The sequence below is a fragment of the Muscardinus avellanarius genome (genome assembly GCF_963383645.1).
Source record: "Muscardinus avellanarius genome assembly, chromosome: 3".
NCBI classification, from domain to species: Eukaryota; Metazoa; Chordata; class Mammalia; order Rodentia; family Gliridae; genus Muscardinus; species Muscardinus avellanarius.
The window spans coordinates 26,884,072-26,897,112 of NC_137788.1; the positions used below are offsets into that span (position 1 = coordinate 26,884,072).

A 13,041-nucleotide genomic window follows, 5' to 3' on the forward strand; every position below is an offset into this window, starting at 1 on the left:
GAAATGATCATGATGACGTGCAAAGGGAAGAGTTCAAAAAACCAGAAAATTATCTTTGTTTACTATCACTTATTCATTCAACAAATATTTGCTGAGCAACTACTACGTAGGAGGCATGAAAGATACAGCAGAGATTAAGACAGATGCAGTCCCTTCCCACAGAGATCTTCTGGTCTAGTAGAGAAGACATAAAATAAACAAGAGAAATGATCAAAGATCAAGACAATCACCAATGTGGTTTGTGTTTGAGAGAAAATAAAGCAGGGTGGGATGGGAAGGGGTGACTTCAGAGCGGACAGCAGGGAAGGCTTCTTGGAGGAGGTAAATGACAGCTTAAGGAGGAGGAGGATCCAGCCTTGAAAACAGGGGTAAGACAGAAAACCGGGAGCAGCGGGTTTTCTAACAGTGGCGAGCTTGCACAGACAGAATGGTTGGAACTCCAGCAGCCTGCTCAGGCCAGGAGGGGACTGTAAAGATGGAAAGCATGAGCTGAGGCCGGAAGAGTGCAGAGAAGGAGGAATGTGGGTCCCCGAGGGCCGGCGGGCACACCACCGCTAGGCTTGGTGGTATGTAGGCAGGGGTTCTCGGAAAATTTAAAAAAAAAAAGGAAGGAAGGGAGGGGGAGGGAGGGAGAGAGGCAAGGACACAAGAAAGGAAAAAGGGCGAAAGAGACAGCAGAAGAAAACCCCAGGAGTGTTTGCCAGTTTCCAAGGTGTAAATGCTCCCCCCACAGAGGATTTCAAGCTATGGCTGTGTGGTCACTGGCCACGAAGTTGGGAAGAGACAAGAGACAGGTCTTTTGGAAGCTGCAACAGCGCGCACCAGTGCACCACAGACCTTAGTTCTTTTCTAGAGACTTGTTTTATGTGAGAGGTACACCTCCTGGACTCAGCGCGTGCTCCCTCCCCCCACCTCTCTGTGGTACTGGGGATGGCACCCAGGGACATTCTACCTCTGAGCTACCCACCCCCCAGCCCTATTTTTGATTCTTTATTTGGAAACAGGGTCTCACTGAGTTGCAAAGGGCCTCACTAAGTAGCCAAGCCTGGCTTCGAACCTGTGCGATCCTCCTGTCTCTGCCTCCTGAATGCCAGGGGTACAAGTGTGCGCCACCGCGCGCGGCCTCAGCTATCTCTCTCATACATGGCTCTAAGTCACTCCTATCAGGTTCCCGTGTAACTGAGCACTTGGAGCAGACGATCTCTTCTGCCAGTGTGTGATGGCTGCTCCCAGGCCTCCCTAAGGCCTTGCATCCGCACAGTCCGGAACCCAGTCTGGCTGAGAGGCAGGTGTTTGAGGGCCTGAGTGTTACAACCTCTCCCTCCAGCAAGTGTCCCCAGGGGTCCACATAAGACCCAGCCACTTAGGCAGCTCATGGGCATTTCTGAGAAAGAGCAGTGGGCCAGGCTTCTCGAACGGTGTAGGACCTCTCCCTGCACCACCTGCAAGCCTCTCCCTGACTGTGCAGTCAGGAAGGAGGTATTCTGGCCTGCCCCCTTCCCCTGGAACCCGGGGAAGAACACTCCTTCACCCACTCACACCCACCGGGTGCTGCGTCGGGGTGGGAGAGGGATGTGGGACAAGTTCCGGCCTGAGATGGGGAGACAGATGGAGACACATACAGTGAGTGTCGGGCTGGGGCTAGGGAGCCCAGACCTGCCCCTTCCCTCTCAGTGAGGGGTGCCCTGCCTGCGCCATCCAAGCCAGAAGCCCAGAGGCATCCTGCCACCCCCAAAGCAGCCAGCCAGCCTCCAGGGGCTTCTGGAACCATGCCTCTCTCCACATCCACAGCCCTGGCTCAGTTTCACCACTGCTTTTCTAGACCTTGGCTCCAGGCTCCCCTCTGCCCCTGTGCACCCTGCTACCCAAGTGCCCCAGGCAGCAGCTGGAGGGACGGATTTGTGGTGTTTCTTGCTCGCCGCCCTGTCCCTCTGCAGCATTTCTACACTGTTTACAGTTGAGGACAGCATTCAAGGCCCTTCACTGGGGGCCCAACTTTCTCTAGTCTTTTATCTTGGTCCAGACCCGGGCTATGGAATATGGTAGCTAAGAGTCCCATGTGGTTAAATTTCATTTAATTAGCCAGGTGTGGTTGTGCATATCTGTAATCCCGATACTTGGAAGGCTGAAATAGGAGGATCCAGTTTTGAGGCCAGCCTCAGCAACTTAGTGAGATCCTGTCTCAAAATAAAAAAATAACAGCCGGGCGTGGTAGCACACGCTTGTAATCCCCGCACTTGGAATCCTCCAATAGCGCAGGTTCGAAGCCAGCTGCGCTGGCTTAAGAGACCCTGTTTCCAAATAAAAAGTATAAAATAGGTCTGGGAGTGTAGCCTGGAGGTAGAAGGGCTTCCAGGAACCCCAGTACCACCTAAATAAATAAATTAATTAATTAAAAAAGAACAAATTAAGGTGGGCAGTGTAGCTCAGAGGTAGAACATCCCTAGGTTCAGTCTCCTGTACCCTGAATAAATAAATTTCACTTAATTAAAGTAATAGCAGGGAGCCGGATGTGATGGCACATTTCTGTAATCCTAGTATTTGGGAAACTGAGACAGGTGGGTATCTCAGTAATCTGGCAAGATTCTCAACAACCTAGCAAGAACCTGCTGCAAAATAAAAAGGGCTGGGGGTATAGCTCTAAGGTAGAATGCCCCTGGCTTCAACCCCTAGTACTACACACACACACACACACACACACACACACACACACACTCACACACTCACACACACACACTCACACACACACACTCAACTCTGGATGGGGAAGTGGCTCCATGGCAGAACACTTATATAGCATGTCTGAGGCCCTGGGTTTGATCCCCAGTACCCAAGGGAGAAAAAAGTAAAGAAAATTCAGTTCCTCAGTTGCACCAACCTCATTTCAAGTGCTTAGCAGCCACATGAGTCTAGTGTACAAGTTAAAAGACGTGGAGATGCAGAACTTTCCAGTATTCCAGAAAGTCCCATTGGAGAACACTAAGCATCTCGAAGTGTTCTTCTCCTGGCCTTGGCATGCGCTGTGCCCGCTGTCCAGAATGCCCATGCACACTTCCCCTGACTGGCGGGCCTCACACTCACGTCTTAAGACTCAAACCAGAGGTCATCCCCACTGAAAATCCAACCCTGACAGTCCACATGGCCACTGGATGACGTGTGCTCGGGACCCCATCCCTGCACAGCTGCTGACACACTGTGTTTTAATCACGAGGCCACCTGTCAGTTTCCCTTACTAGACTGTGGGCTGTTGAGGGCAGGGGCTGTGTTGGACAGATCCTCATCCTCACCTAGGACAGACCTGGGGAGAGGCAGGGCTGGGCTGAGTGCCCTGGCAGAGGGCTCTGCAGGTGGGCAAGGTGGAGCAAGCCAAGTCAGGTAATCAAACCCTGGAATCCCAGTGTAGGAGTTGGGAGACCTCGGTGCTCTGTGTCACCCCTGACCCCCGCCAACCCCAGGTCTCCTTCCAAGCAGGAATTAGACAGATCTGGGTTAAGAGCTGGCCACAGACTAACCGTGTGGCCCTGGGATGTCCTCATCCCTCTGTGTCCAATCTCTTACCTGTAAAATGGGGAGAATACTACCTCCTAGGTTTGGGAGGGAGAGGTGATGTACGGGTAAGAAGCGCTTAGCCTTCCCGGGGCCCACAGTCTGCCATGCCACGTGCCTGCTGCCTGGGAGATGGAGGTCCTGTGTCTCATGAAGCCCCTCGGTCACTGCTCCATGTCCTCACCCACACTGTGTCCAGGAGCCCCTTCCCACATTCTCAGGCAGCAAGGGCAGGAAGAGGCTAAGGGGACCATCTTGTGCAACCCCTCCAATCGCCAGAACAGGAAAAGGAAATCCTAAGAGAGGGACTCACTACCCCCAGCCACACAGCTCCTCGCCAGTGGAGCTTAAACCGGAAAGTCCACTCCCAGCAGAGGTCAGGCAGGAAATAGGAGCCTGCTGATAAGCGCCTAAGTAACAGAGCCACAACCCACCAAGACTACTGCAGAGGTGCTGGGCCACGGGAGGCTGGAAGAGTGCTGGTATGGATTTGAGTTTCACAGGCATTTCATCACCAGGTTCTCAAGGTGTGTGCCTTTATCACCTCCATCCCACCGAGGCAGAGATGGAGGCTCAGAGAGGTTGGTAACCAGACCAAGGTCACATCTAGTAAGAGGCAGGGGCAGAGCCAGGCTTCATGCTGGCCACCCTGGGCCTGGAGACATAGTCTCTGTCCCTGAAGAGTTTTCAATAGTTGGGGAGGAAGACACTGAAGCGTGTGCAATAGAGGACCTGCTAAGGATGCAGTCAGCCTCCCTCCAGCTGGCTTGAGAATCAAGGCCACAGGAGCACCTGCTCGGTAGGGCTGCTGTGACCACACAATGACTTAATTCCTGACCTGACATGATGCACAGGGTGAACGCAATCAATCTAACTTGCTGTCATTATCATCCCAATAATTATGTGTGAAGCGGGGCTTGGGCGCGGCAGGGACAGTTGGTTTCTGTGAGCAACAGGCAGGTGGATGGCAGACGTTCCTTTGTCTCTAGGATGGGACCAGGCTCTTCCAGGTGGAGGAGTCTGATTGGGCAGGGTCACACCTGGTGTGTGCAGGAAGTGGGGGCCACCAGGGATGGCTAGAGGCAGGGATGTGGTAGGTGGGTGGAGCCACAAGCCGGAAAGACCCAAAGGGGCTGGCTGGGCTGTGGCCAGGGGAGGAAGAGGCCTTGACAGTCATCCAGGGAGAGTTGGACCGAGTTGGACCAGCAGGGCCCCATCAGAACCAGGGAAGGGACAAACCCCAGAGGGCAGAGTGAGTGGGAAAGGCGAGGACTGAGCAGCAACTGGCAGGAGGATGAGAGCCAGGGCTCCCATTCCCCCAGGCCAAGGCCAGGACTCTGCCCAGGGGACAGAGTCGCTGAGGAAACCATTCCAGCTCTGCCTTTGGGGCTTATCCCAACGGAGAAAGCATGAGCTCTGGATCAGAAAACCTGGGTTTGAGTACGGTGTGGTGGCACACACCTGTGATCCCAGTACTTGGGAGACTGGGATAGGAGGATCACAGGTTCGAAACCAGCTGTAGCAATTAAGTGAGGCTCACATCAACTTAGCGAGACCATTTCCAAATAAAAAATAAATTAGGTCTAGGGGTGTAGCTCAGAGGTAAAACATCTCTGGGTTTAGTCCCCAGCACCACACACACACACACACACACACACACACACACACACACACCATACTTGGGTTTAAATCCCACCTTGACCAGAACAAATTACTTCCTCTCCTATTGGGGCTCATCTCCAAGAGCCTTCTCTGTAAAACCAGGTAAGAGCTGTCTGTGGGGGCCAATGAGGGCTCCTGAGAGGACACGGCGCTGTCAGGCAGAGGCCTTCCCTAATCTCCATGCCTGAGAGCTGCTAAGTGTGTGCGCGCGCACGCGCACGTGGATGTGTTTTACTGGTGACTGAACCTAGAGATATTCTACCTCTAAGCTACAACCCCAGCCCTTTTTAATATTTTATTTTTTTATTTTTTTTTTGGTGGTACTGGGGTTCCTGGAAGCCCTTCTACCTCCAGGCTACACTCCCAGACCCATTTTTACATTTTTATTTGGAAACAGGGTCTCCTAAGCCAGCATGCGCAGCTGGCTTCAAACCTGCGCGATCCTCCTGTCTCTGCCTCCCAAGCGCGGGGATTACAAGCGTGCGCCACCACGCCCGGCTTAATATTTTATTTTCAAACAGGGTCTAGGTTGCCCAGGCTGACCTTGAGCCTGTGACTCTCCTTCCTCGGCCTCCCAAGTACTAGTATTACAGACATGCGCCACCATAGCTGGCTGGACGCCAGAAATCTCAACATTGCAGATTGGACTTCCCCCAGCCCCTCACCCAGGCCCAGGGGCCCGAATGCTCCTGATCCCAACTCCTCTCTGTGCCCAGACAACACCTGGCAGTTCCTCTGCCCCTGGGTCTCTCCTGTGCAGATTGCTTTAGGTACGGGTCTGACATCCGCACTTACCTGCTTAAACCTGTCCCCTGCTCCCTAGCATTTTCCGTGTGTGTGTGCACTCACATGTACGCACATGTTCAAGGCCTTCCTGGGCTGGTCAAGCCCCACTTCCTATTCTTACCCCCTCCAGCCACACTGACCCACTAGACCACGTGCTCACATCTCTGCACTGGACCCGGGCCGCCCATATCTGAGTTTAAGTTCCAGCTTCAGGAGCACTTGGTGGCTGTGTGACCTGGGCCACAGTTTGCCAGTCGTAGTTCCCTCACTTGTAATGTGGGGCAATGAGACCCACCCCGCAGGGTTGCTGTGAGGAGACAGAGGGAAAGACCACCGGCCAAAGCGCTGAAGCCTGTCCCTGCACTCTCCACCCAGGCTGGTGGCTGAGGACATCTTGGTCCCCACAGTATCTTAGCCCCCTGACCCGAAGCACCCCACACATCCTCAGCACTCAGTTTAAACAGGCAGGCTCGGTTACAGCAACCTCTTGGTTCATGGGCCTGCCTCCCAGGACCACAGTAGGGCAAGGTCCCCCGCAGCTCTGTCTGGACCTAACAGGGCTCGTGCTCAAGCAGGAATGCAGGCAAAAAAAAAAAAAAAAAAATTATCAAATGAATCTCAAATCCAAGATGGAACCCACCTGCCAACCCTCCACATCCACCCTCTGGGTCCAGGCAGAGCCTGAGGTAGGTAGGTAGCCTGAGGCGGGGCAGCAAAGGATGCTGCGGACTGAGGTGGGAGTTGAGCTCTGGTCCCACTCAGAGAGCCGGTTTCTCCCTTGGCAAAGTGGGAAGAGGGTCTTCAGAGCGGGGGGAGTGCTGGCCAGCCAGGAAGCTCTGAGCCAGGCAGAGACAGTTTGGATCCCAGCTCATCCCCCACCTGCAGTGACATCATAGTTGAATTCCTGAGTCTCCCAGCCTCAGTGCCCCCTTGCATGGACCAGGGCTGGTCACCATCCCATTCAAGGTGCAGGGGAAGAAAAAAAGGACCATAATGGGGATTAAACACCTATAACCCAGGGCCTAGTGCAGAGCAGGAAAACAATAAACTTTAGTTTTTAGGAGTTGCTGTTATGTCATTGTTACCTTTTGCCACCAGAACCTTTTCTTTTTTTCTTTTTTTTTCTTTTCTTTTTGCAGGTCTGGGGATGGAACCCAGGGGCATTTGACCTCCGAGCTATACCCCCTGCCCTATTTTTTATTTTTTATTTTTTATTTTGAAACCGGGTCTCACTAAGTTGCAGAGGAACTCACTAAGTAGCTGAGGCTGTCTGCGAACCGTGATCCTCCGGTCTCAGCCTCCTGAATGCTGGAATTACAAGCGTGCACCACCACGCCTGGCTAGAACCTTTTCTCTCTATAAAATAATAAACACCTTGGGGCCCCCAACTTCAACTCTAAGCTCAACTGCTTGCCCAGACACAGCTTTCCCAGACACAGCTAAGGGGGAGGTGAAGAGGGCAGCAGTCAGCCCTGGGCCTGACCCCTGGCCAGCCTGGCCTCTGAAGAAGCTGCAGGCACATAAGACCTGCTCTCTCCTGGGAAAAGAGACAGCAAAAGCCACTTCCCCAGGACACAGACACCCCAACTGCCTCCAGACAGTGAAACAAAATAAGCGTCTTCACATCTGTCATTTCTCCACATAGGCAGTAGCTCTCTTTCCCATGCACAGTTCTTGTTCTTCTTCCCATTTCTCAGGCTAGGAAAGAGAGTGCAGAGAAGCCCATGCCTTCCACTCCCCGGGAAGAAGCCAGAGCCAAGATTGGACCCCTTGCCCCAACCGTGCTCTTTCTCATGGGGCCACCTTGGCAGCTCTGGATCACCACGCCCAGATTGTCAGGGCTCCCATCCCATCCGGGGCCCATGGCCTTCGCTGGCACAAAGGAGCCTTTGGGAAAAGCTCCAGTGGTCACATGAGGCCTGGAGGGGTGGGTAGGAAGAATAGGATCCCTCCTCTGGGGGTCAGGAACCTGAGATGGCCAGAGAACTAGATGCCACCTGGCTAGGATGACATCCCAGCCCTCTGCCCTTGGGGTGTCACTGGCACCAATGGCCGTGTCCCTCGCCTGTCTCTGCTGAGCACTGTCAGTACAAAGGCAGGCAGGGCAGGTGGGAGACCATCCCCCAGCCCTGACGCAGCGCAGAGGCTGTGTGTGGCTCAGCTAGAGCAAGTGGCCCCGCCAGTGCAGCTGGGTGACCAGAAGAGCCACTTCATTCCTTTGAGCCTCTGTTTACTCATCTGTAAAAGGAATAAATAACAATAGTACCCACCCAACAGAATGCTAAGTGATCAAGTGGGATCATATTAGAAGAGCTCTTAGTGCAGTCCCAGGCTTGATAAATATTGGCTGAGAGCTCCAACTCTTCCCACTACGTGTGTGTGTGTGTGTGTGTGTGTGTGTGTGTGTGTGTGTGTGTGTGTTTCTGAGGACTGAATCCAGAGGCATTCAATTTCTTAGCTATATCCCAGATCCCCCTTTTAATTATCATTTTTGTTTTGAAACAGTCTTGCTACATTGCCGAGAGACTGGTCTCAAACCTGCAGCCCTCCCTCCCGGCTCAGCCTCCATTACAACCACATCTGGTTGCCCCAAATCCTTTGGAGATGGGACCTCCTCTCCCCTTCGCTCTGTGGTCCACATATTTAGCTGTAGTGGGAAAAAGGCAGGGGGATTCCAACACTCACGTGTGCATATTATGTAAAAATTCTGCATAACTATATAGTAATTCTAGCCATGTTTATTCATGGGTGGGATTCTGGGGGGACTTTAACTATTACATGATATTACTCTACTTCCAATGCAAATGTTGCCATCCGAATAAAGATACTTAAACATCATTACGTGCCTAGTACTGGGCACTTCTGCTAGAGGATCTCTAACCTTTATAACATCTTTCCCAGGAACACATATGTCCCCATGTTACAGAGGAAACTTAGGGGTTAGAAGTAAAGTGACTTGACCAAGGAATGTGGCATGCCAAGACCCGACCCCTGAAGTCTTCAGTAGAGAGCAATTGTACTGGTCAAGGAAGAAAAGCACAGAAGAGTGATATCTGAGTTGAATCCAGAGGGCTATGTGGCTTTTCTCTAGGCCAGGGTTCTTGAGCAGGGGTGTTTGACCCTAAGAGGCACTTGTCGACCTTTGAGAACACTTGGTGGTGGTAGGGATGCTACTGGTACCTAGTGGGTGGATTCAGGGATGCTGCCAAACTTCCTGTAATGCACACGTGGTACCTAGTGGGTGGATTCAGGGATGCTGCCAAGCTTCCTGTAATGCACACGGTGGTCCTGTATAACAGACTTATGCAGTCCCAAGTGTCACTGTACTGGGTATGATATAACATACTATAGCTCATTTATGGAGCATTCTACGTGCCAATTCAGGACTGAGTTCTTGGAAACATCATCTTACTTAATCCTAACCTGATTGCTTCTGTGCTGTCCACAAAGGGCCTGAGGTACAGAGATGGCAAGTTGCTTTCCTAAGGTCACACAGTCCATAAATGGTAGAGCCAGGATGGAGCAGCCTGAGTAAAAGGCTACAGCTCTTAATCTTCCCACTCTGCTGTCTCTGGGATTTAGCCTAAATGTAAAGGCTCCAGGCCAGATGCTAGGTGGGTGTCCTGAGACTCCCGCTAAGTGCCTGCCCGGCTCCTCCTTGGGCTTCCAGGCCTCGAGCATGCCCCTGCTCTTCCCCTCCACAGCTCTCCATCTGTCAAGTGAGCGTGGCACCAGATGATGTCCAAGGCCCTGCCAGCTCTGAGCAGTCCTTCTCCAGGGGTCCAAGCTCAGGCTCCAGGCAGCTGCTGGGGGAGGGAGGGTGTGAGGGGCCTGCTCAGTCTCATTCCCAGTGCATAAATAGCTAATGAGCCTGTTCTCCTAAGAGGAGGGCAAGGCAGGTAGGGATAGAAGTGACTCCCCTGCCCAGGAGCATATGTCTCCAGGGGGAAAGCAAGTTTCTCTGCCACCTGGACAAGCCCAAAGGGGACACCAAAGCAGGCCTCCTTCTCAGGCAAGAGAGGCAGGGACTGACACTCACCCACGGGGCCACAGGAGCTCTCAGAGCTGGGAGGAGAAAGGATGTGCATGTGTATTGTCCCAGGCCCTACCATGTGTCAGTCACCTCAAATAGCAGGTTCGCCCCAGGTCAGCCTCATGAATATCCAGGCAGGAAGGGATCATCCTGACCCCATTTCACAGACTGAGCATCAAGGTTCACATGATGGGACTTAGCAAGTACACTGAGAGTGACTGAGGCAGGTCTGGGCCCCCAAAGCATCTGTCTCCATTACAGTGCTGGAGAGAATGAGTGGCTGTCCTGTTTTGCGTTTTACTCAAGAATGAAAGTGGTTCCATAATATTTGGAGAAAATATATGCTAAATTTTTCCTGCATTCCCCAGGTCACAGAACGGAGTGTAAACACCCCCAATCACAATAACTGGTCTTTCCCAGTGGGCAGACAGGAGAACTGGGGCTCTGTAGCTGAGGCTAGAAAGTCAGGCAGGGAGGAGAGGCACTGGCCCCCACCAGGCTGCGCTCTTTAACCCTGGTCTCTCCCTGCTGGCAGTATGGCCTCCGGATAGTCACATCACCTGCCTAGACCTCAGTTTCTACATCTGTAGATGGAAAGAGGCTGGACAGACAGTTCCAGACACCATGCCTTCAAACTCACATCTGTGTCTAGTCCTGTTGAAGGTTCTCTTCTCTTCCCAGCTTCTGTGACTTCACAGATGGGGAGATGGGGTCACCAACACAAGACAGTATAGAGACAGAAGGCCACCACTGGCCTTGAGCAAGCTCCCAGCGCCCCTGATCTTTGCTCACCTTCTAATGGTGGCTCCATCCTCAGGTGGCCAAACTGGAAGGGGGGGGGTCAGTCATGTTTGGGGACAAAAGGAGCCAGAAGGTGGTGATGGTGAACTTGGGCCATTTTTCCTGGGGCTGAAACTCATCTCCATGGGTGTCTGCTAGGTGCAGGCTAATTCACAGAGATTCACACACAGTGGGGTGAGGGTTGGCACCCCTTACAACACAGGGGGAAGTAGGTATTTAGCTCCTGACTAAGTCGGGGCCAGAGAGCTCACTATCTTCCAGCTCCACTTTCTGCACATGCACTCCATTTTTATAAAATGCTTGAGCTGAAAACCTTCTGCTTCCAAATGCGCCAGCCTGGGCCAGCTTAGGCAAGGGCTGGTCATTCATTCATTCATTCATTAATTCAACTTGTATTGCTGGTCCTGTTGGGCTAAGCCTGTGTCAGGCTTTGGGGCCATAGAAATAAGAATTCAAAAGCTGTCCTTGTCCTTGGGGAACTGTGTGCTAGATTGGTATTCCAGGGCCAGGGACAAGGGACTGTTGGATTGAAATGGTTTAGCTTGAAAAAAAAAAAAAAGGATTCTAGGTTTAAATAAGCCTGGGAATCATTTTAGTAAACATAGTAAAGTGAAATTCTTTGCTACACGATTTCTCTAAGCCTTTAGTATGCAAATGTACATGGAGAATCCTCCCAAGGAGGCAGGGAGTGCATTGAAAATATACTACAGTTCCCAAATATAGCTGATCTTGGAACATTTCTTTTTAAAACATCATATTAGGTATTTGGGAAAATGTGGCTTTTTTTTTTTTTTTTGCCAGTGGAGCTTGAGGAAGGCTTTGCAGGGAGGACATCTGAGCTGAATAGGAGTTTGCAGGTGAAGATGAAAGGTGCAAGGGGGATCAACTCCAGGCCTATGCTGCCTGTGCTCCATGGACTTTTCATCCAGTCCTCAAAGATCCTGATGTGGGTGACAGACCCAAGGAAGCCATAAAGCCCTCGGCGCCTCTTAGGGGGCCACCTCCCCTTCCCAAATCAATCTTCAAGTCCTTCCCTTGAATCTTCAAGTCCTGGTCCCACTCTCAATCAGCCCCTACCCTGGTTTAACCCCAAGGATTCTGGTTGATCTCAGACTTAACCCCTCACGCACCAGGACTCAGCCCTCGCAATCTGATTGAGGCTCCACTCCACCACCTCGCCCCCAACCCTGTCAGAGCCCAGGGGCTCCCTTTAGCGCAGACCCTCGTGGCCCTGCTCCCTCCCTGCCAGCGACCCAGCCCTTGTCCAGCTCCGATCTGGCTGCGACTCCAATTCTTCCATAGTCCAGTTACCTGGACCAGCTCCCACTCCACCCTCGACCTTTCCCCAACCAGAAACGGGCTTCCACTCCAGACTTGTCTCAGAACTCGCTGGGTAGGGACTGCCCCAGGCCCCGCCCCAGGCCCCGCCCCGTGCTAAGTCTGATAGGACCCTGACCCTGCCGACGGCCCGCCCCGTGCCGATCTGACTGGACCGGCAGGCGGCCCCGCCCCGACCACGCCCTCCAATCAGACCACGCCCCAACCGCGGCCACGCCTCACCCTCGGCCACGCCCCCGCGGCTCACCTGCAGCTCCTCGAAGGCGTCGTCGATGCCGGTGACCTGGTGCTGCTCGTGCAGCGCGGGCTCATCACAGAAGAAGCAGAGCAGCGCGCGGTCCGTGAGGCAGAAGAGCTTGACCTTGTCGTGCGCCTGGCAGGGTCGCGCGGCGCGGCGCGCGTTGAGGATGGCGTCCAGCGGGAAGGCGCTGTAGCGCTCCACGATGTTGGCCAGCTTGAGGCTGGGCGCGAGCGCGGGCTCGGCGAACGTGCGCCGGCACTCCGGGCAGTCGCGGGCGCCCTGCGCCTCCTGCCGCACCCAGTGCTCGGTGATGCAGCGGCGGCAGAAGTAGTGCTCGCAGCCCAGGCTCACCGGGTCCTGGTAGATGCTCAGACAGATGGAGCAGAGCAGCTCGTCCTTGAGGCTGCACGCCATAGCGCCGGGGCGCCGGGGAGGGGGCGGGGCGGGGGCGCAGTCGGGGCAGCACCCAGAGACGCGCGGAGAAGCTGCGGGAGAAGGAAGGAGGTGCTGTCCGGGAGGGGTGACGCGAGAAGGGGTGCGGGGTGACACTACCCGGGATGCAAGCCCGGGAGGGGGTGGTGGGCAGCGCGGGGCGATGCGCGCTGGGGCCCAGAGGCCGAGGGCGTCTGAGGGA

The 13,041-nt window shown here is 53.6% G+C and overlaps 1 protein-coding gene across 3 annotated transcripts in view; it reads right to left on the minus strand.

The window, feature by feature from the left end:
• TRIM62 (tripartite motif containing 62) overlaps positions 1-12,821 on the minus strand; it is a gene marked incomplete at both ends in the record, with an annotated part of 31,736 nt that extends 18,915 nt beyond the window's left edge. For all 3 annotated transcript variants that reach the window (XM_080693469.1, XM_080693468.1, XM_080693467.1), the window contains one exon: positions 12,414-12,821. In XM_080693469.1, coding sequence (XP_080549595.1) covers positions 12,414-12,821 — 408 coding nt within the window. The remainder of the gene's footprint in view (positions 1-12,413) is intronic.
• Between the last annotated feature and the right edge of the window lie 220 nt (positions 12,822-13,041).